This window comes from Miniopterus schreibersii (genome assembly GCF_964146895.1).
Source record: "Miniopterus schreibersii genome assembly, chromosome: 2".
In the NCBI taxonomy this organism is placed as follows: Eukaryota; Metazoa; Chordata; class Mammalia; order Chiroptera; family Miniopteridae; genus Miniopterus; species Miniopterus schreibersii.
Genome location: NC_138102.1, coordinates 142,905,369 through 142,928,697, shown reverse-complemented (window position 1 = coordinate 142,928,697; position 23,329 = coordinate 142,905,369). Strand labels below are relative to the sequence as shown.

General features: G+C 54.2%; 2 protein-coding genes across 2 annotated transcripts; both read left to right on the top strand.

The window, feature by feature from the left end:
- Positions 1 to 631: 631 nt before the first annotated feature.
- On the top strand, positions 632 to 5,611 carry AQP5 (aquaporin 5). Its single transcript, XM_081124326.1, has 4 exons — positions 632 to 1,053; positions 2,119 to 2,283; positions 2,690 to 2,773; positions 3,817 to 5,611. The coding sequence occupies exons 1-4, from the start codon at positions 691 to 693 to the stop codon at positions 4,000 to 4,002; spliced, it is 798 nt and encodes a 265-aa protein (XP_080980452.1). The 5' UTR covers positions 632 to 690; the 3' UTR covers positions 4,003 to 5,611.
- Positions 5,612 to 11,613: 6,002 nt separating this feature from the next.
- Positions 11,614 to 15,385, top strand: AQP6 (aquaporin 6; the record flags this gene model as incomplete). The annotated part of the gene is made up of 5 exons (XM_081127784.1): positions 11,614 to 12,200; positions 12,940 to 13,098; positions 13,316 to 13,396; positions 14,019 to 14,150; positions 15,239 to 15,385. Exons 1-5 carry the CDS (start codon positions 11,688 to 11,690, stop codon positions 15,383 to 15,385), a joined length of 1,032 nt encoding a protein of 343 aa, XP_080983910.1. The 5' UTR covers positions 11,614 to 11,687.
- Positions 15,386 to 23,329: the final 7,944 nt, after the last annotated feature.

Here is a 23,329-nt window from a genome sequence, read left to right as displayed (position 1 = left end):
CAGGGCTGCGGGGGGTCCCGGATGGCCGGGGGCCCGGCAGGCTGGCACGGTGCCCGCTTTTCCCAAAACGCCCCCCTTCTGCCCCCAAGGCCCTCCGGGAATCTCATCGCTCCAACCCCGCCGGGGTGAGGCTGCGTGAGGATGCCGGGGTCGCAGGAGGAAGAGGAGGAGCTGGACCCAGGGCCCGAAGAGGAGAAAAGGGAAGACCGCGGCCGGAGATAAAGCCCGGTGGAGGCAGCCGGCCGGAGGTCCGCAGGACGGGAGAGCCGGGCAGAGTGTCCGCAGGAATCCCCGCCAAACCGAGCGGAGCGGAGCGTGGGAGCCGCCGGAGCGCGCCACGCGCGGGTCCCGGGCCGCGGGGCCGGTCTACACCGCCGCCTGGGCCAGGTGGCCCGGGCAGGTCGCACGCTGCTCCCGCGGGAGAGCGCGCGGGGCCCGGGGCAGTGGCGAGCCCGGGGCGGCCGCGACGTGCGGTCCCTGAGAGCGGCGCTGGCTCCGGAGCGCGGGAGCCGCCCACCCGCGCCCCCGCCCCCGCCCCCGCCCCCGCCCCCGCCCCCGCCCCCGCCCCCGCCGGCCCCGCCCGGGGCGCCCGCCCTCTATATAGCGCACCCGCGGGGCGCGCGCCAGGCCGCCAGCCGCGCACAAGCCCGGGAAGCGCGCCGCGCCTGCCGCTCGGCCCCCACGGCCACCATGAAGAAGGAGGTGTGCTCTGTGGCCTTCGTCAAGGCTGTGTTCACTGAGTTCCTGGCCACCCTCATCTTCGTCTTCTTCGGCCTCGGCTCGGCCCTTCCGTGGCCGTCAGCGCTGCCCAGCACCCTCCAGATCTCGCTGGCCTTTGGCCTAGCCATAGGCACCCTGGCCCAGGCCCTGGGGCCCGTGAGCGGCGGCCACATCAACCCGGCCATCACACTGGCCCTCTTGGTGGGCAACCAGATCTCCCTGCTCAGGGCTGTCTTCTACGTGGTGGCCCAGCTGGTGGGCGCCATTGCTGGGGCTGGCATACTCTATGGGCTGGCACCAGTCAGTGCCCGGGGCTCTCTGTCCATCAATTCGGTGAGTGCCCACGGGGCTGGGGGTGGGGCAGGGGCCCTGGGGTGGCCTCCGGACCAGGCCCCCATACCCCATCTCAAGAATGGACGCCACTGAGTGGGCCGGTGCACACTCTTGAAGGGAAGGTGGCCTCCCAAGGCCAGGAAGGTGAATGCCCAGGCTGGTGTGTGTCCCTGCCCAGCCTCCCTGGTTCACACCCACCTCCTCTGCCTGCTCCCCTCCTGCTGCCCCTTCCTAGCCTGTATCCTGGTGCCTACTGCGCCTCCTTTCTTGCTGAAACTTCTGCCTTTTCTCCTGTCTCTCCCCTGAGTTCTGCCTTCCTCTTGTGCCCCTCACAGCTCCCCTCTGTTCCTCAGTTGAGTGGTTTCATGGAACCATCAGAGAGATGGGCTGCAGTCTTGGCTTCTGCTGACCCTGGCCTCTCTGGGTCTCATTTTCCTCGGCCATTACATGGGGATGGCCATCACAACAGATGTCACGGGATCCCATTTAGAGACCATTCGTGTGAATTTCTAATTCTGTTCCAATTCGAGGATCTCTGTTGAATATTGGTTCCTGTTCCTGGCCCCCTGATGCCTCCCCCTCCCGAAGCCCCAGAAGCCCCAGACTCAGCCCTCATGTCCCATGCAAACTGGGTTCATTAATCAAACATAGAGGAGGATTTTCTCGGCCATTGTCAAGCCGTGAGTCAGCGGCACTGGAGAGACGGGTTTGAGGTTGGCTCTGGCAGTGGATCAGGCACCGGCGGAAGATGGGCTGGGGGTGCAGTAGACAAACTGGGCAGCTGTCCACAGGAGGGAGTGTAAATGCCAGTTTGTGGGGGTTGGAGACTGGGCAGAATCCTTGACAGGACTGTGTCCAGGAAAAGCTCCCCTCATTCCACTCTTGGGCCACAGGCCTGCACTCCAAGCTTTGCACACTGTGATATATGTAGTCTCTCTAGCACATGACCTCCCTGACTTGGCGTGCACTGGGTTGTAGGTGTCCTTGGAGGCCCTAAACCCATCTCTCCAAGCCCCAGGCCATAGAGGCAGAAGAAGGCGGGTCCTAACTCACATTTCCTTGCAGCTCTACAACATGACAACACCTGGCCAGGCCGTGGTGGTGGAGATGATTCTGACCTTCCAGCTGGCTCTTTGCATCTTCTCCTCTACCGACTCCCGCCGCACCAGCCCTGTGGGCTCCCCAGCCCTGTCCATTGGCCTGTCTGTCACCTTGGGCCACCTTTTGGGGGTGAGCAGAACTGCCACATGGCTGGGATTGTGGGGAGCCCCTTAGGGCAAATAACGAGCCCGAGAGCAGTACCACCCCAGACCAATGAGCCCTGCAGTTTGGGCCTGGAGTGGGGTTGCTGTACTCTGTCCCAGACTTGAGGCCCCCAAACCTTCTCTAGCCTGAGGGAAGATAGGAATAAGTGGGAGTTGGGGTGGGGGCAGGAAACTAAGCCCAAGTTCAGAACAGAGAAGAGAGGAGCAGTGTGTAGGAACCTGTGGAGGGAGAGGTCACCAGCCTAGGAACTGGAGACCTTGAGTTGGAGATCTGGCTGAGCCCTGGACTGCTGGGTGACCCTGAAAGAGCTGGGGGACCTGTGGGAATAGACATGCAGTTTGCCCTCCTCACCACCTCCCTCTCTGTCTAGATCTATTTCACCGGCTGTTCCATGAACCCAGCCCGCTCTTTCGGCCCCGCAGTGGTCATGAAGCAGTTCAACCCTGCACACTGGGTGAGTCTGGGCATCTCCTTGGGTCTCTGGCAGTGAGGGCCTGGACACCCAGCTGTGGCTATCTGGACTTTCTGGGTGCTGTGGACCCAGAACTTGGGGGTGGGCCTGGGGAGTAGTGGTTGGGGAGAGAAGGGATAGGGGAACAGGATGCAGCCAGAACACCAGCAGAAGTAGATTTATATGGACACGGAGACCCTGGGTGGGGTGGCAGTGGGGACTATGTGTGTCTGTCCCTCTGGGTAAGGGAGGGGATCTCTACCTCTAGGTTGATCTCTGAGGATTTTGTCTGTCCCTCTGGGAGTTTGTGTGTCTGTCCTATCTGATGTTTTATTTATCTGTCTCTGTTGAGGGGTTGGGATAGTCTTCCTTCCTGTGGGTCTGTCCTTCTGGACAATCTGAAACCTCCTTTGAGAGCTCATGGTCTCCCTCCAGAGTCTGTCTCTATCCCCATGCGAAAGGGAGAAGAGTTCTGTTCATCTCTCTGAGGATCCATATGTCTGTTACCTCTGAAGGTTCATTTTTCTTCCTTTTTTTTCTTTTTTAAAAAATATATCTTTATTGATTTCAGAGAGAGGAAGGGAGAGGGAGAGAGAGAGATAGAAACATCAATGATGAGAGAGTCATTGATCGGCTGCCTCCTGCACGCCCCCAACTGGGGATCGAGCCCGCAACCCAGGCATGTGCCCTGACCAGGAATCGAACCCCGATCGCCTGGATCCTAAGTTGACGCTCAACCACTGAGCCACACCTGGCTGGGCGGGTTCATTTTTCTTTAGGGTGGGATTCGAGGGGGCCTGGCCTCTGGGGATCTGGTCTATCTCCTTTAAGGATGTGGGTGTCTGTGGTCCATGTCTGTATCATTGGGGAGAGGGGTGTCGGTACATCTGTCCCTGAGGTGGGAGGAAGTCTTTCCTTCTGGGGGTCTGGAAGTATGTCTGTCCATCTTCTCTGAGGGTCCATGAGTCTGTTTGCTGGAGGAGAGGGGAGTTGTTGGTCTCTGAGGCCTAGGGCTCAGCCCCCTGATGCTGTCCTGTCTCCACCAGGTATTCTGGGTGGGGCCCATCGTGGGGGCTGCCCTGGCTGCCATCCTCTACTTCTACCTGCTCTTCCCCAACTCCCTGAGCCTGAGTGAGCGTGTGGCCGTCGTCAAGGGCACGTATGAGCCTGAGGAGGATTGGGAGGAGCAGCAGGAGGAAAGGAAGAAGACCATGGAGCTGACCGCTCACTGACCAGCGTCAGACAGAGGCCAGCCCCTCATCCTGAACTGCAGGGGGGGAAAACACACAAAAACAAACAAAAAAACATGACAGCAAAGCTTCCTTCCCCCACAGGCTGGGTCCTCTGGGCTTGGGGAGGAGGTACTGGCTTCCCAGGCTGCAGTTAGAAATGGGAGCAGGAACCCATGATGGAACTCTAGGGGTGGGGGCCCGGTGCTGGGGTCTGACAGGGAGGAGTGTCTCCCTGTGACAGGGCAGGCTGCTGTCATGAGGTCAGACCTCAGAGATTGTGAACAGAGCACCAAGCTCACAGGGCGCCCCAGGGGCAGGCCAGGAAGGGGTGGCCTGCATTCTTCATCCCCCACTCACCCCAGCCCCTCCTCAAGAGCCAGAGGGATCCCAGCCCCTAGGATGGCAGAGGCTGACTCTCCCCAGAGCTCCTTAGGAGGGAGACAGTCTGGTTCATTAAATACTGCCTTATTTATTTCTGCTTATAGATGCATGGGCTAGGGCTGCTGGTGTTTGGAGTGGGGGCTTCCCAATAAACCACTGACGTTCATGTTCAGCCTCATCTCTTCCCAGAAGCCTCTCCTTGGGACACTCTGGTTCATTACCTCTCTCCTCTTCATCACCCCACACCCTCCCCTAGGCCCCACAGTCCTCTGGGCAAAGACAAGAAAGATGAGGTCAGGGGAGGCCTAGAGTCAGATATAGGGGCGGAAGACCAAGAGAGGGGGATGGGGGGAGGGAGAGAGACCAAATATAGAAAGAGAGCTACAGGTCAGGAAGAGGCAGTGGGAGCAGAGAAGGAGGCATTCTCTTCACTCAGTCTCTCACCTGCACATCCGTCCCACCTCAGGTATGTCAAGTCCCTGCCACTTGAGGAGAGTGTGCCAGGCAGGGTGGAGAAGAAGTGAACCAGCCTGCAGCCCCTTGAGATGCCAAGGGGGTGACCCACTGTGTCATCGGGGAGGAGGCACAGCCCTGGACTTCCCTCTTTACACTTCAGTGTTCCAAAAAAGAGCTATGTTGGAAGCCTGTGCTTAGAGACAGCAGCATGCCCCTGCCCTCACCACACACACACACACACACACATACACAGAAGCTGCACCTGGCACAGCTCTTTTCTGGTCTCCTCTTCCCTGTCTCTTCAGGCCTGTGCCCTCTGGGCCCGCAGCTCTGCCCTCACTGACTCTTGTCTCCTTGCCACTGACACTCCTTAGGAAACTTCCTTAGCTCACCAAGCCTCCATCTATTAAGCTATAAAATGAGGATTAAAACTGCTTCCCTCACAGGTTGTTGTAGGGATCAGATGGGATCAGGGAGTGAGATTTCTAGGACTGCTGTTCTCCGTGGGGAAAGGATGGAATGCAGATGAGCAGTTCAGGATACAGCCCTGCATGGGGTCCACCTCTTTTTTTTTAAAAAATATGTTTTTATTGATTTTAGAGAGGAAGGGAGAGGAAGAGAAACATGATTGGCTGCCTCCTGCACACCCCGTACTGGGTATGGAGCCCAAAACCTGGGCATTGGGTTGACACTCAACCACTGAGCCACACCGGCTGGGCTGGGGTCCAAGTCTTGATGCTCATCTTTGGGTAACATAAACTCTCTGACTTTTAATTGCCTCATCTGTAAAATGGGGTTACTTGTACTTATAGGTGGTTGTGGGATAAAACGAGACAATGGATGGAAATGAACCCTTGTACAAACAGGGCCGGGCACTTCAGGGCGAGTGCTCAGTGAACAAGTGTGAAGAGAAACCAGCATGTACGCATCTAGGACCCTGGCCACGACCTGGTTCTGGGCCTCTGCTCTCGTGAGAGTGTTTGAACCTGGGCTCCAGTTTTTCTCTTGCGTGGGAACCTTGCCCCACAGTCTTACAGTCTTCAGTTTTGCCTCAGAAGAGGAGGGATAAGAGATGGAGCAGAGAAGAGGTGGGAGAGTCTATACACCCTGCTGGCAAGGGTCAGTCCCAGGGAGTTGGGGTGAGGGTACCAGCTCCCCAGCCCTCCTCCACACTTCGGTCTAGTATCTGTGAGTGGGAGCTGCAACCGCCCTGCCCTGCCCTGCCCTGCCCGCCTCATCAGCATGCAGTTAACACAGAAAGGCAGTATGCGTGGGAGAACCTGTGGAAAGGAGCAGAGCCTCCCCCCCCTCCCGCCCCCCCAGCTCGGGCCTCCACCCAGTCCCGGCCGCAACTGCAAGCTCCGACCAGAAGGGGGGGACCTCGTCCACCGAATGCACAACTGCTGCGAGTCTTTCGCGAATCCTGGGTCTGGACTCCAGCCTGATGGGGCGTCGGGGTGGAGGACACGGGGAGTCTCTCAGGCCTGGGTTCCCTAGGGCCACCAGGAAACAGCTATTCTCAGCGAACTCCCACCCCACTATCCGACACGGGGTGCAGAAAAGAGGGAATCCCTTTCTCAGTTTCCACAAGACTTAGATGCAGGCACAGCCATGACTGGGAGGCTGGCCTCTCACCCCCCTCCCCCCCCAAGCCCAGCAACTAGCGTACTAGCGTTCCTTTCTCTGACAGGTGGGCCGGTGGGGGACAGACCTTCAGGGGTGGGTGAGGCACCCAGTCCGAGGGAGTTACCGGCTCCACAAGAGGGAGAGGGTCACCTAGGGTTTTGGACGGACAAGTTGAGGCAGCCGGGCTTTGTGGCCAGCAGAGGGCGCTGTGCTCCGCGGTGGCTGATCCTCCACGTGCTGCTAGCTCCGGGCCCACAAAGACCTGGCGCAGCGGAGCGCGCACACCCAACCCCGCACATCCACACCGACCTTCAGGCGCCCAGGGGCTGCGTTTTCTCGGCATGGGCTGCTCACTCCGTGCGTTTGACAGCCACGCCAACCCCCATTCGTGTTTGGGCTCCATGTGCTCTCCGAGAGGCACACGTGTGTGTCACACCCGAGCGTACATGCTCAGTCACCCCTCTAACCTCCGCTCCACCTGGAGATGCGGCCCAGGAAGAGCCTTGATTCTCCTCTAGGAGGCTTCCTGCCCCTCCCGCTCCCCCTCTGCCCAGGAGCCGCCAGTTTTCACCAGGTAGGAAAGTAGACATGGCGACATGGTGGAGAGATGGAGAAGGACTGGGGTAAAGGCAGAGAATGGTCAGAAGGTTGGCTTTCTAGAGGGATGGAAAGGAGGGGTTGCTGGAGGGCCAGCTCTCTCGGCCGCTCTCTGAGTCTCAGTTCCCTCCCTGTGCGGAAGAGATCAGACTTCCTTACCTGTCACGCTTTGTGGGGTTGGTAAGATGATGTGAGGGACGCTGTCTCGAATTCCCTTTCTGTCATGCGCTTATTGTCTCTCCTCCTCTCTTCTGATACCTTCATCCTTCTTGCCCCCCCACCTCCCCCAAGCCCTGGTCCTCAGTCAGAGCTCACAGTGCCCCTTGTGTGTGCCCACATGTGTGTGTGTGACATGTGTGTGCGTGCACACGAACACCCTTCCCACGGAGATGCCCACCCCATCAGTCTGGGGAGCCCAGAGACAGGCCTCCGGGAGGTTACGAGCACACAGCCGCCAGACAGGCAGCTGTAGGCAGCCAGGTGTGGGGCCTCGGCGAAAGGCCTCTGAGCATGAGTGACCTCAAAGTGTGGCGCTAGAGCCCAGGACAGGCTGGGCCTGGCAAAATGCTGGCTGGAACTGGACCAAGCCCTGGCCAATGCCTGGCTGGCTCCAGGGGGTGAAAGACCTTGTCCCAGGCCAGGCAGGGCCCCAAGAGGCTCTGTTCTAGGCCAGCCAGAAACAAGGGTGACCACTGCTCTTAATGCTCTCAGCCTCCAGGGTCCAGAGCAGGGGCCACAGGGGCTGCTTGTCCTGGAGCTGCCACAGCAACCAAGACCTTCCCACCCCAGCCGAGTCCTCACAGCTGTCTCACCAGAGAGGAGAGGAGAGTGGCAATTCTAATAACCAACATTTTCTGACTCAGAGACACTCTCCTAGGTACTAGCACATTTACTCCGAATGACACATGGGGAGGTGGGAATTTTAATCTCCATTTTATAAGGGGAGAAACAGAAGTTAAGCATTGTGGTGCAGAAGTTAAGCATTAAGTCAGGGGTGCAATGTGCATGGCAATGTTCAAATGCTTTCTCTTGTGTCTTATCAAAGGTCTCAGCAGAGAGACTTTCCTGTCATGTGGTGCCTGGTATACAGGCACAGAAACTGAGGCTAGGTAAGATGTAGGGACTGGTGTCTGTCCCCAATCCCTGTATGGCCCTGTCCAAGGGGATGGAAGAAGAGAGATGCCCTAGAGGTTCTTTGGGACAGCCTCTAGGCAGGGAACCAACCCACTGTGGCAGGGAGGAATGTCACCCACACTGCCCATTCCTTCATTCCTCGAGTATTTTTTTAAAGAATCCTCTAAGCCAGGAAAGCACGGGAGCCTGTGCTGGAACAGTGGTGGCAGTGAGGACCAAAGCCAGAAGTAGCCTCTGGCTTTCTTTGCTCAAGCCCAACTTCTCCACACAGCTTGCCCTGATTCTGCTGGAACGGAATATCAGGACAGACTTCATGGAGGAATTGGACTTGAACAAAGTCTTAAAAGAGAGACAAAGAGGAAAGGCATTCCAAATTCATGGTCTCTCCACTATTTCAGGATTACCTGGCATGTTATAAGAAGAAGCCAGGAGAGGGAGAAGTGCAAACCACAGATGATACTAGGAATGGCTAAGAGATGGCCCCCATTGCTCAGAGAGCCAAGAACACCAGGAGGGGCCCCTGACTCAACAAGAGAGAAGGGCTGCCGCTTCTCCAGGGGCACAGGGAAGCTGGTGAGGGCCTGGGGCAGCTACCAGTGAGTGTGTGGCTGGGAGGAAGGGTGGGAAGAAGTATTACTTGCTAGCTTGGCTTTCCGGGTGGGACAGGAAGCAAGCTGATCTGCTAGAAGAAAGCCAGAGAGAGTGGGGAAAGTTGAAGTAGGCCTTAAAGAATGGGGAGGGAGAGGCCGAGGGATGGCATGAAGATTGTGGAACAGAGCTGCGATCCCTGCTGAGGCCAGAGACCATGGACTTGTCATGGCAGCCGTCTGCGTGGCCGGGCGAGCGTCCCCAGCAGTGCTCAGCAGGGCCCACGGTAGGCAGAGGGGTGCGAGGAGAATGAGAACGGAGAGATGCAGGTGTGTGGCGGGGGTGGGGAGAAAAGGGAGGTAGGACAGTGGGGCACCAGGTGGGATGCCAGGGCACCTGGCTGGAGGAGGTAGCATCAAGCCAGGGGCCTGGGAGAACAGAAAGGGGACGGGGGAGGAATTTTACTGTGACTGAATGGCGGAGGGTGGGTGGACAGAACCTGTGATCAGAGCTGGGATGTTGCACTGGAAGATTTCAGAGGGCCCGGTCCCAGGTGAGAGTGGGTCTAAGACCATAAGAATAGCCAGCTGAAAGGAAGCAGATATGAAAGTCACCTGCCTCCAGGAGGTCAAGAAGCCGCTGAAGCACAGCCAGCCTAACATCGGGCCACCCACTCCTCCTGCTTCATCCCTCTCCAATAAAAGCACAGGCTTAGCTAAAAAAAAAAAAAAAGGAAAGGAAAGAAAGAAACTTTTATTCACTCATTCATTCGTTCGACAATTACTTATTGAGCACCTACTATGACCAATCCCTGTGCAAGACACTACATGTAGGGATGAGCAAAACTTGGCTCCTGCTCCCTCAGGAGTTCACCACCTCACTGGGGAGACACAGTGACACCTTGACAACATCCCATGGTGACTGGAGTGCAGGAAAATGCCCAGGTGTGGTGGGAGCACACATAGGGGCCTCACCCAGGAGGGGGGTAGGTGACATCAGAGCTGAGCCTTAGGGATGGGTTAGAAGTTACCCGAGCAAAGGAAATGGGAAGGGCTCTCCAAGAAGAAGAGAGAGCATCCTCTAAGGAGTGACCTGTTTGGAGTGTTCCAGAACCGCTGGCCTTTTGGTGAGGCCAGAGGATCAAGAGCAAGGCAGGGTGTGGGGAGAGGTGAGGTAGGAGGAGCAGGATCCCAGAGGGCCTTGGAGGCTGCATGGAGCTCACCGAGGGGACAGAGGCTTTGAAGGGGTTTTAGCAGAGGAGCAGCAGGATCAGATTTGCATTTTAGAAAGATCACTGTGGCTGCAGTGTGGATAATTGATTGGAGCAGAGCAAGGGAGCAGACAGAATGGTTAAAGGCTGCAGGGCAGCAGGGGTGGCAAGAAGAGAGCGCAGTCAAGAAATATTCAGGGCTCAAAATCAGCAGGACTCGGCGCCTTTAGTGGACGAGGCAGGAGGGCGAGAGGGGTCAGGGGTGCTTCCCGGGTGCCTCCAACTGAGCTGGAGGAAACAGGAGGAGTGTGTTTGGGGGAAAGGGAGAGAGGAGGATCTCATTTTGAGACAGGTTGCGTTTGAGGGGCCTGAGGACAACCAGGGACATCCACTGGGCAGGTAGATATGTCCAGGGGTGAGGTCCTGGCACCCAGATGTGGTTAACAGGTGAAGATGTTATTTTAACAGCTCAGCAGATTCTTCTTAGGTGGGGAATACCTTTGTTGGAGTAAATACCTTGATATACTGCTAAAGATAAAAGGACAGAGCCTAGCCCTAGCCGGTTTATTTCAGTGGTTAGAGCATGGGCCTAAGAACTGAATAGTCCTGGGTTTGATTTCAGCCAAGGGCTTGTACCTCAGTTTCAGGCTAGATTCCTGGCCCTGGTCAGGGCTCATACAGGGGGAAACCAACTGATGTGTCTCTCTCACATCAGTCTCCCTCCCTCCCTCCCTCCCCTCTCTCTGAAAAGCAATGGAAAAAATATCCTTGAGTGAAGATTCAAAAATAAAAAAAGGAAATTGGAAAAAAAAAAAAGACAGAGCCTAGGGCATGGTGCCCTTAGGGCCTTAGGGCCAGCATAGCCACAAAAATGGCTCAGCTGCCCTGTGCAAGACCTAAGAAATATTGTTTTGGCCCCTGAGGAGAAGGGGGGGGGCTGAGGAGGGAGAGAGAGTGAGGGAAACAGAAAGAGACAGAGAAGTAGGTGCATGACCAGTGGAAATTTCCGTGGGCACGCAGCAGGGGTGCCCACAGCCATGTGTGGCATCTGAGGAGCTGTGGAATAAACCCGTCTTCCATCTGCCCCCTCTGCGTCCCCACAGACCCACGTACTTAGTAAACTCTATTCACATCTGCCTCTTGTGAGTGGGGTTTTAGGTGGGAATGGAGGAGAAAGCTTAATTTCACATCTGGATTTATGGGGTACAGATAGTGTGAGCCCATCTGGAGGCAGAGCTTACAGGCAGAGGGGCCAGGAGAACAGGAACCCCCCTTTCCTCCCCTCCCCCCACCAGAATGCACAGGACCCTCTGGAGCAGGCCTTGGACTTGGGAATGGGAGTGATCTTGCTTTACCTAAGCTACCATCAGGGATGTGAGCACCCTGGAATCCCATGCACCTGTGGCTCACAGGCTGGGCCTCCATGCACAACACAGTCGAGCTTGGAAACCTCCCTGGAGGTTCCAGATCAGCGACCCAAGACGCCCCCCCACACACACCCCCCGCTGTCAGGTGAGCTCAGGGGAAAACAGGCATGTGAGCGCCACCCCTCATGCCACCTCCACCCCTCCTACCCACCCAGACGCACATAACCCCTCCATCTCGATCCTTGCCAGTCTGCCCAGCGCAGTCCTGGGGCCGCAGTGCAGTGGAGGAGCTACAGGTGGGGCCAGCGAAGCCTCTGCACAGCGAGATGGCCAGAGCAGGCCAGAGACAAGAGACCAGAGGAGGCAGAGGAGACCAGAGGCAAGGCAAACAGGGAGAGCCCTGTGAGCAGAGGCGGCGGCAGGCAAAACTCCAGGACCTGCACACAGTGGAGCCAGGAGGGTGCAGCTTGGCCAGGGTACTGGGGTGCCGGCTGTGGATGGCCATCAGCAAGGCGCTGTTTGCCGAGTTCCTGGCCACAGGGCTGTACGTGTTCTTCGGCGTGGGCTCGGCTATGCGCTGGTCCTCAGCGCTTCCCTCTGTGCTGCAGATCGCCATCACCTTCAACCTGGCCACGGCCATGGTGGTGCAGGTCACCTGGAAGGCCAGTGGGGCCCACGTCAACCCTGCGGTGACACTGGCCTTCCTCGTGGGCTCCCAAATCTCCCTGCCCCGCGCTGTGGCCTATGTGGCTGCCCAACTGGCAGGGGCCATTGTGGGGGCTGCTTTGCTTTACAGGGTCACACCAGGGGACATCCGAGAGACCCTTGGGGTCAACGTGGTAGGTGCAGGGGGGCACCTGGCAGGGCCAGGGAGGGAGGTGTCTAAATAGGTGGTAAGGGTGGAGGCCAGGTGGAGGAGAGTGGCAGGGAGGTGCTATGCGGGGCCCTGGGACCCAGGGGAATTGGACCGTGTGTGGCTTTAGCACAGGCAGAGCAGAATAGGATTGTGGCTTGAGGAACAGCCACACTAAGGGGCAGGAGTCGAAGGACCAGGCAGATAGGGGTTGAGGGAGCCAAGGAAGGCTGAGGCTGGGGGTTAGGGGGGCGGCAGGGACCCTGCGGGCACTTCATCTCCCCGCTCCCCCCCCCCCTTCCTGTGTTCCCTGCTCCTCTGCTTTCCCATGTTCCTCCCTCTCCAGCACCCTAAGGCCTGTTTCACCACCCCCTACCAGATTCCCCTAATCATCTCTGTTTCACCCACTTCCCCAAATCTCCTCCTTCCCAGGTCTCCCACCCAGGTCTCCTCCCAATCAGCTCACAAACATGCACCCCAGCTTCTCTGCGCCTCCCCTTTCCCACTAGTTCTGAGCCCCTGATGCTCCCCTAAATCACTGGCCCCAGTTAACCTTTGGGGTGGGAAGGGTAACACTACTTCTGCAGGGCTGGCCCCGACCCCGCTGCACAGTTCTCCTTAAGTCCTGTCGCTGGCAGTGGTGAGGTCTCCCCCTTACAGTGAGGACATGGAGGGGGGTGTCCCTGGCAGAGCCCCTGTGGACTCCAGATAACCCTCTCACCCAGGTCCAGAGCAGTGTCTCAGCTGGCCAGGCGGTGGCAGTGGAGCTGGTTCTGACCCTGCAGCTGGTGCTCTGTGTCTTTGCTTCCACCGACAGCCGGCAGACAGCGGCTTCCCCGGCCGCCATGATTGGGATCTCCGTGGCACTGGGCCACCTCGTCGGGGTAAGGGGCCAAGGGCACGCCACGCATATGCACACATTGCTCCTTCCTGGGGGGGGGGGGGCGGTCTGCAGGGGCCCCAAAGGCCAGGAAATGCCCCTCCCTGAGTCCCTCATGCCTTGGGCCGAGGCTGTGCCCCACACTCCAGGCCCAGGCTGCGGTGCTGCAGAGGCCAAGGCTGGAGCTGGGTCTGCACCCTGAACCCGCAATCACTCCCCAGATCTACTTCACCGGCTGTTCCATGAACCCAGCCCGCTCCTTTGGTCCTGCTGTCATCATTGGGAAGTTCGAAGTCCACTGGGTGAGACCCTCAACTGGCAGCCATGGCAGGGGAGGGGGGCCGAGAAGGGACAACCCGGACAGGCAGACAGGTCTCTCTGCCACAGGCCACCTTGACCCCTGAGGGAGGTTTCCCTGAGCTCAGAAGACTAGGGCGAGGATCCTGGCTTCTCCTTCCTTTCTTCCCAGCATCAACAGCCCGGGCACCCAGTACATTGGCTAGAAATGGGCCAGGCGGGAACCGCAGCCCCAGCCTCAAGCCCTGGCTGTTTCCTTATTCACTTTCTCCAGCTGGACCGATTTCCAAACTTGGATAAAGAGAAAGGCACCCAGAAATAGAAACGCACAGTAGCAAAGGCAGGAACAGCTTTAGCCAGGGCTCGGGGATGGTACAGGGGAGGTGAGAGGAGGGACAAAGGGCAGTGAGGAGACTGGGCCTGCCCTGGAGGAGGCAAGATTCCCTCGCTTTCAGGGACTCGGGGTGGGGTGGGCAGGACTTGTGCTTCTCAAATTTGTCACCTTTTAGACAGCTCGAGGCTTCCTGGGAGACCAATTCAACACTGGGGAAGCAAGCAGGGGGCCCAAAGCCACCCGGTGATCCTGATAGCTCACAAGCCCCATGCCACTTCTCTCTGCCTCTTCAGATCTTCTGGGTGGGACCCCTGACAGGGGCTGTCCTGGCTTCGCTGATCTACAACTTTATCCTGTTCCCTGACACCAAGACCCTGGCCCAGCAGCTGGCCATCCTCAAAGGCACCTCAGAGGTGGAGAAAGTGGTAGGAGTGGAGCCCCAGGAAAACGAATCCCAGTCCAATCCAGGGGACACCAAAATAGAGACTGTGTGTCAGATCGCATAGAACTTGGCCCCTGCCCCCAGCTTCTGAGAAGAGCCCTGTATGTGGGCAGCATGCCTTGTATGACTGGATTTCAGGTTTTCTGAGGGGAAACGGGTTTTTTTAAGGGTGTGTAGGAAGGCTTGGCCTCTTGTCCTAATAGGTTGGGCAGGGGATGCCAATCCCTCTCCCAGGTATTACATTTCTAGATAGAATGTGGGGAGCAAATCTGTTCAGTTTCCTCCTCCTACATCTCTAAATGGGACAGGGCAGAAGGAGGCAGGGGAATTTATGACTGCCCTCCCCCTAGCTCACCCATCTGGACTCCAGATCTCCAGGTCTTGGAAAAAAAGGAATTAGAGCCCAGATAGCCAGTCTGCTTAGATAGAGGGCTAAAGGGACCTCAGGGAACCCCAGCTTCTTACCCTCCTCTTGGGAAGGAGGGGCCAAACCTGTCAGAAGACTCAGAGCTCCTCAGAGGGATCTCTGCTCTTTGGTGTGATTTGGGGGGCTATGGCTACCCCTTCAGACTGGGGGCTTCCTGAGAACAGTGATTACCCTCCCAATAGATGTTCACTCCTCGCTCCTCCAAATGCTCAGGAGAGGCCCCCATCCTTGGGGAGGGCTGGCACAGAGAGGAAACTTTTCTTGGGTTAGCAGAGGGGCAGGCTGTAGGCAAGGGTGGTTTGAGCCAGAAGGGCCTTTTCCAGGGCAAGCTCTTCTAGGTGCTTGCCCTCCTCCCACCCCACAGTCCCATTCATAGGAACAATTATGAGGGGGGAAAGCCCCAGCCCAGCCCTTGGTCCATGTCCTGGGCCACAGAAGCTGTCTCCAGCCTCATTTTCAGATCTGCCAGGACCCCCCAAAAGCTGTTGAATAAGTCCCAAGGATGGTGGGAATGACCCAGGAAACCAAGATTTTCAGTTCAGTGCCTCTGAAGTACTACCTGAGTCTCAGCTGGTTTGTTAGTTAGTATTTACAAGGTGCTAAATCGACTGTGCCCATGACCTGTGGTCCTATCTGGATTTCAGCCTCAACTATTAAATGGGCACAAGCCTCCCCCAGAGACTGCTGTGAAGACAAACAAGAAATTGGAAAATGTATTTGGAAGTTACAATGTTAGAAAAACAAAGCCAATAAATGATTATTGTTGCTATTACTGTAATTATTGGGTCTGAATACAATTGCTGTTGGTAATGGGAGGGAAGAAGGGAGAGAGGGAGATAATTGAGAGGGAGGAAAAGAGTTTTTCTCATTTCATCTGTTCCCGTTATGGGGGCCCTGCCTCCTTCTCTGCTGGACCTACTGACCTGGGAGTGTTGTATGTGCCAGGTGAGTGTGTGGAGCTTTGTGAGGAGGAGGGGGGTTGTTGGGGGAGGACCCTGGAATGAAGAGACAAGCCAATAAAAGTCAGTTCTTCTCATCTCTATGGCGCCCATCACCATGGTATCCTGAGATGCAGCAACCAAATCCATAAAGTAGATAGGTCCTTTTCCATGATGTCTCCAAAGGGGTGGGGGTTGGGGAGGGGCTGCCAAAGCCTTCCAAGGGCTTGGGTGGCAGGGCCCAGCCTGTGACCAGTACAGGAACAGCCCCCAGCACTCGTGGTCACAGCAGCCGTGCTCACAGTTCTCTGATACTGTCAGTGCAGAGTACTGTTCACATCTCTCTGAGCTGGGCCACACTCATCCATCTTCATGATCTTTCCAAGCCCAGGGCTTCTTGTGCCCTTTTATGAGCAGGGACAGTTGGGCCTGTGTGTGTGTGTGTGTGTGTAGGATGTGATTGACTTGCTAAAGGTCACCCAGCTTAGTACCACAGCCCCCTAAGGTCTCCCCAGCTCCCAGCTTAGAATTTCCCAAAATAGCGCTCCAGGGACCCTTATACAAGCTGCAGCCAGAGGATGGAAGGAGGCAAGAACTAGAAGGTAGAAGGGCTGGGGGGGGGGGGGGGGATCCTGCTGCAGGCCCTTAGGCTCCTAGACAAATGATCTCTGCATTCCCAGAGCCCGGCACACACTGGGTGCTCAATAAAAGTCTGATGAATGAATGACTGAGGCTGGGCGACTGGGAGGGAGGGGAGGTAGTGATTGATCAAGAAGGGGAGAATTCAGGAGTCACAGCTCCAAATGAGCCAAGATGACAGCAGCTGGGGAGCCTGTGCTTGCGGGCAGTGGTAGCTGGGAAGAGGGTGCAGTCACACTTGAGTCCCCACCCTTACTCCAGAGCCAACTGTCCCAGGAACTTTGGGCCAAAAGGGTAAGGGTGATTGGCTGAAGAGAAAGCTGGGAGCTATTTTCACAAATAGTTCTTTGAAGCTGTGCTGTCAGAATAGACTAGAACAAGGAGACGAGCTTTCGAGAAGTGAGGAATTAGGTTAGAATCTGAAGAGCATCCAAAGTTAGACAGGAGTGAGTAACCAAAGGTGAGCTTCTCCTCTGCAGCCTTTAATAGGACAGCCGGCCATCTGTTTGGATGAGGGAAGGTCTGGTCTTCAGGGAGCCAAATCTCAGTTGTTCTAGCCAGGGGCAATGGGCTCCACAGTCACAGCCCCTGGCCTTGGGTGGGAGGTGGGGAGCACAGGGAGGACAGAGACCCAATCAGGCAGACCCTTGGTGTGCACTCCCTTCCTCCCATTTGTCAGGGGAAGTTTTTAATTAATGGTGTGTAATCTGATCTGGCCCTTCTCCCTGCTGAGCACTGCTTTCAATCAGCAGAGCCATCTGCAATTGCAATTCATAATTCTCCTCAAAGGGAGGGGGACTCCGGACGGGTGCCTTGGTGATTAATACAATTAGCCTTTTATGTTGATGATTGTCTTAGCAGGAGCAGATGATGCCGGCGCAGAGCCTAGGCTGTTGCTTCCCCATTGGCTGGCAGGAAGCCCCTCTCCGCTTCCCACCCCCACTGCTACCTCGGGTATAAAGAGGACAGATCTAATCTGGGACTACACTGGGAAAGGGGGAGAGCCCACGAAGGGGGCAGGTTCTGGGACACATTTTGGGCCCCTCAGACTGAGGGGAGAGGAGGAGCTAGATGATGATCCAGAGACGTACTTTGCAAAGAAAATCATTTTGACCTAAAGGATTCTGTACACCAAGGTTAAAAGGCTACAAAACGGTACACTAAGGGTTGAAAGGGTTGAAAGAGTTTAAATACAGGCTCAGGCACTTAAGAGCTGTGTGCACTTGAGCAAGTTACTTAAGGATCCTGAGCCTCACTTTTCTCATCTGGAAAATGGAGTCTATTCCCAAGAGGCCAGAAGAACTACATGGGGAGGTGTTCCTCACCAAGCCTGGCACAGTCAGGTCGCAATCAGCGGTGGTGGATTTCATCCGTCGCAGTAGGCTGCCATGCCCTCTGCCAGCGAGTCTGGCTGTTTCTCCTGTGGTTTCTAACACAGCCCAGCTATCAGTAAAGAAGGAATCACTTCCTATCCACAACCCAGGCTTAGCTTGAGCAAAGGAGAGAGCATGTGAGTATGAGTGTGTTTGGGAGTGGAGGACCCCGAGGAAAGAGTCAAGAATCAAACCCAAGAAAGAGAAATAAGGACTCCTCAGAACAGAGACCTGGAGCACTGCAGTGCTGGGAGCTGGTTCGGGGAAGATGCAGGGAATGAGGGTAAGGAGGCTAGGCGGGTATAAAGGGCTAAAAAGAAGTAGGGCTTGGAGCATCTGGAATCTCATATGGCAGCTAAGTAAACAAAAAAGGAGCAGTCATGAGCTGAGGGTTTAAGGGGCAGCACAGATTAAAATCTGTGATCTCTGATTTGTAGTAAGGTCAAGTGATCAGGAACAAGCTTTTTTTTTTCAAAGAATAGTTTATTAGATTTTTAGAGAGAGAAGATAGAGGGAGGGAGAGGGAGAGAAACATTGATGTGAGAGTGTAACATCAATCAGCTGCCTCCTACATGCCCCTTCCCAGGGATCAAGCCGCAACCCAGGTATGTGCCGACTGGGAATCAAACCAGCCACTTTTCTGTGCATGGGATGACGCCCGACCAACTGAGCCACACTGGCCAGGGCCTGACTGGGGTTTTGATGGGAGACTCCACTGGGTCAGGAGAGGGGATCATCTCAGTCTCCCTGGGCCCCCAAGTGCTGTTCTCCAAGATCTGGAGCTGCATGAGAGGAGAGCTCCTTATCAAAAGAAATGTTAACCTGCAGCCAGTGCCAGGCCTGGCAATGTTGGGGGGGAGGGGAAGGGGGGGGCTAATCAAGATGAAGCATTGGGCCAAGCTGTGGGCACTCAAGCAGCTGGGGCAGGGGGTCCACACAGCCAAGATCTGTAATCACGTCTCAGGGAGGGGCAGCTACACCGAGGAGCAGTCACATATTTAGCAAAAGCTACAGAGAGGAGGAATGGTTCCTGAAGGGGACTTGAGGGTGGGGAGCCCAATGGCACTAATTAATAAGCAGCAGTTAATGGGCAGAAAAGAGCTCTGTTTCAGAGCTCTGATTAAGTCAGATAAAGGGGCAGTTGCTGCCAGAGCTGGAGGCCAGAGAGGCAGGGCCCAGCCCAGCCCGCAGTCAGAGGAGTCTGGTGTCTGGTTATGGAATACCAGGCTGGAGGTCCTTCCTTGGCCTGGAATATGCTCCCGGGCCCTCTAGCTGCCTCTCCATCCTGAGATCCAGCTTTAATGCCATCACCTTGCAGGCTCTTAAGCCTCCAGTTCCCTCCCTTCTCTGAGCTCCCACAGCACTCAGCACCCATTCTCCATCCTGGCACCCGACACGTTACTTCACCTCTCTCTCTACCAAATAGAAAGACCTTCTTAAACAAAATTCTACTTTTAGTCTACTTCTCATCTCAGGGCAACAGTTTCCTTAACTTCTGTCCTTTTCTTGTCTTGGTTCTCAAACCATGGCCTTCCAGTTTCAAGAGAGGAAAAGCCCTCCTCTGGTATTGTGGATTTGGTGAGCAAATTGGACAAAGGATTGCAATAAGCACTCCCAACTCTCTGCCCAGAGTATCTAACACCTCTGATGTCTTGTGTTGCAGCACTCTGAATGTTTCAGTCCTATATAGTGATTTCAGAACTCCACCAGGATGTTATTATTTTGGTCTTGGCCTCACTGATTCACAATGGCTCCCCCCTCTTTCCTGACTCAGGGGTCATACGTAAAGGCTCTGGGGGTCGTGACTGGGACAGATGTTGATCCTATCTTGCACATGCTTTGTGCCAGATGTCCTGGGTCTGAGCCTTGCTTTTCCTATACCTCAGCTTCTCTCAGACCTGAGAACTCCCTGTTTTAATCTCTCCACAGCTAAGTAGCAGGTTCCCTGGCCTTCACATCTGGAGTAGCCAATAGCCTATCTCCCACAAGCAGCTAACACTTCCAACCCAAACAACATTGACAATAAGATGCAAAACCATTTTATGAGCTACTAAGAAAGAAAAATCACTGCATTATATTTGTAAGATGCCATTGATTATAGGATAGCCCAATTCTCAGAGATACTAAAGTATATATTTTAAGTGCATCTTATGAGCAGGAAAATGATCATTTCTCTCTCAAATCTTGGCTCTTTAAGTTAGATTTTAAAGAAAAGGGGAATGGAAGGCCAAAAGGGTACCACACTGGAGGGTTTCAAGTCTTCTTCCTCTAAGGGGATGGATACTATTGCCCTCATATGCTGTCAACTCATCTGCACATCTGTTGGAGCCCAGCTTTTAAAGACCCAGACCACCCCTCACTGTGAACATCTCCTCTCCCTTAGTGCCAGGGAATCTGCTAAAGAGAAGCTAAAGAGAACCCCACTCTTCTCATGGAGACAAAACAAAGCACAAGCCATGCCAAGCCAGGATCACCATTTTTGAGATCATCGCCTAGCACTCCAACACCATTTATCCAACCACTTTCCACCATACTGGGTTATCTGCCCCAGAGCCTCCAGGCCAGTGCCATGAGAAGATGCTAAGATTAGTCATTTCCTCCTAATCTGGCTAAGACAGCTCTGTTAAGCTGCCGACTGCAGGCAGTTCCCGTTAAAGCAAAGCAGCTGGAAAGGGGCTTAGCCCTTTAATGCCAGCAGCTGTATCTCCACAGTGTTGCTGCTCTGCTGAGGGGCTGGACTCTGTCCAGAAGCATCAGGCATTTAGCCCCAGTCAATGTATATTAACCTAGGAGGAGAGAGCAGTGAGCTGCCTGGGAGTAGGGGAGGTGGTTCGTTTAAGCACCTCCACCCCCAGGCTTTGCTTTCCAATGAGGAAGAAAAATTCCAGCCCCTTTGTCTCTGTCGCTCTACTAAAATCTGAACAAACTATCATCTTGTAGGCAGAAAGAGCTTTCTCTGTGGCAGGAGCAACTCCATTTCAAAAACTCACCTAAGGACAGATTCACTTGTTAGTTTTGACATTAACCACAAAGTCAGTCTCCTTTAAGCTGATTTTTTTCTCTGAGGTCTTAAGTATTCTTTTGATCTCAGGTATGCATACATGTGGACACAACAGACTGACTACCTCTTCTTGGAGAGCACCAGGCCCCAGGGTTGAAGAAGAAAGCTGAACAGCTCTCAGAAAGCCCTGGCACAGAGCAGGCTGCTGAAGAGAGATCACTCAAAGACTTCTCACTCAAAGCCAGATGGTGAACATGAGACGGGGTGAGAGCTAACGCCACTCAGGGGAAAAGCCAATAAGCTAATCCGCTGACACGTTTCTACAAGCAGGCTGATGGCTTTGGTTCAGAGACTTGCCTGTTCTTGGCTCTGAGCTTCAGAGCACACAAGATGCACATGAATGGCCTGAAAACACACTCCCATAAGGAGCAACCTCAGGCACCCACACCGGCTCTTCCCCCTTCTTCCACACAGAAAACAGCCCTGGATCACCAAGCACAGGTCTCCCATGCTACCAGACAATAACCCTAACCATTAAGACACTCCCCTGTCCCCAGTGCTTTCCCCAGAGATCTGGGCCTCCCTGCTCTTTCTGAGTTCTGTTGAGAGTACATAAGCAGATCCACATACAGCCCTGGGTAGAATAATTTACATATCTAATACTATATTAATAAACCCAGATGTTGAAGAAGTCTGAAACAACAAGCACCACAGCTGACCTCCAGAGTGGGACTGCAATCCCCAGGTTCTAATCCCAGCCAAGCTACAGATGTGGGAATTTGAGCCAAATTCTCTCTGAATTTGTCAATTGGGATGACATCACCAATACTGCACACTGCACATGGGTGTGGTGAGATCGAGAAGATGATAAATGAAAGCAATCTGCATACTGTAAACCACATTATTTTTCCTAGAGGCTCTGTGGGGAATCGACTCCTAAATCCATCTTCACTGATGACCAGAAAAGGTATGAACTGGCAAGTGCTTGATTAGAAGTCTTAACTATTCACGTACATGTGCCTGAGCCTAGCACACAGATGGTACCCAACTGTGTGAGATGTGAGAGTACTGACTGCTATATAAAAACGATGCAACTAAATGCAGCTGGGCAAGAGTTACAGAGAAGGTAGACAAAAGGGAAAATTCCTGCTTCCAACTCAGTCCCTGAAAAGTGGCCTCCTTTCCCATCCCACATGACTGCAGAGGAGAAGGCTCCCACACACTACAAGGTTATTCCTGGTGATGTCAAGCTGTCTTCCGCCTGACTTCGTGAACAGAAACCATCAACAAATACAGACTCAGAACCAGAGTCTAATAAATTATACAAGGACATCCTGGACTAGTGCCTTCACTTATTTACAAAACATACCAGCTACAGGGAGTAGATTGTTAAAATTAAACTTAGGTTAAGTGGCCATTCTCCAAATCCTGTTTATACTAAAAGCACAATGACTACCATGCCCCAACCCTGCATGCTTAAAAAGCTTTGTGCATCATTGGCTTCAACTTCAACCTGAGTCATGACCAAGACTATCATCCAAGCACATCAATCAAGAACCTACTGTGTGAGCAATGGCAACGTGAACACCAAACTCTGCTATCCTTGCTCCTCACATCTGGAAGACAAAACAGCTTTCTCCCTGCTCATGCTGAGAGTCTGGGAAAAGGTGACGCATGATTATGCAAACTGTTTGGTGTACCAGGCACAGCAGTGGATCTCCCAAATGCTTTTCCAATAGGAAATCATATACCATATGTATATGCATATGTATGTACCTGTCTATCTGAAGCTGAGGTGGGTAGGGAGGCCCTACTGTAACAAAAATAAAAAACCAGCAAGCCTGGTATCTGTGTTCCTTGTACTCACCCAGCACTACTTGTCACTTTGTGCTATCCAATAATTTAACCATGAATATAAGAATTCGAGACCCCTTTAGCCCTGGCCAGTGTGGGTAAGCGGTTAGAGCATCGGCTCATGTAATGAAGGGTTCCGGGTTTGATTCCCAGTCAAGGGCACATACCTGTGTTGTAGGTTTGATCCCCGGCCCCGGTTAGGGTACATGCAGCAGACAACCAATTGCTGTTTCTCTCTGCCCCCCCAATATATCTAAAATCTATGGGAAAATATCCTTGGGTAAGAATTAACAAAACAAAAAGAATTCAGGACCCCTTTCAATGGCCATAGGTTCAGTGCAGTCAAAAAGTGACTATTTTTGCCACAGTAAATCAATTGAGCACCCTATAGTCCTTCAATTGAAACCCAGATGCCTTTTTGCCTTCTATTTCTGAAAGCAATGAATTCACCTTTGTGAGGAAGAAGTCATTAAACACCCAGTAATAAATGCAAATTGTTGCTGCTGAATCAAACCATGTAATGCTTTCCCAGTTAAATAAACATCAAACTTAGGAGTCATACATAGACTGATGGAGAACAGATTTAAAGATTCTGGTTATTAGCAAGTGGGACAGCCAAGTTCAACTACATTAAAGGAGCAAGAGGCAGCAGCAGAAAGGGTTCAGAGCAGGAGACAGAGGTGACAGCCACTCCAAAGCACTGAACCCTTTCCACAGATCTCACCCAAGGAAGTATAATTTAATTAAGAACGCCCTTGAAAGTGGAAAGTCAAGCTGTTCCGCATGAAGTGCTGTTAAAGAAGTTGAAGGTGGGTACATATTTCCCTTTGCTAATATCAGAATTATTTCCACAGCTAAGGTCTCCTGGCCTAGCCCAAAACTGAGCAACTGGCTGCCAGTATTTGACACACAGGGCCATTTCCTTTTTCC

Excerpts from the sequence above, each read along its gene's own strand:
- AQP5 (XM_081124326.1), top strand. The coding sequence starts at position 691 with ATGAAGAAGGAGGTGTGCTCTGTGGCCTTCGTCAAGGCTGTGTTCACT. Across the intron at positions 2,284-2,689 it reads CCTTGGGCCACCTTTTGGGG|ATCTATTTCACCGGCTGTTC; the intron begins GTGAGCAGAACT and ends CTCTCTGTCTAG. Across the intron at positions 2,774-3,816 it reads AGTTCAACCCTGCACACTGG|GTATTCTGGGTGGGGCCCAT; the intron begins GTGAGTCTGGGC and ends TGTCTCCACCAG.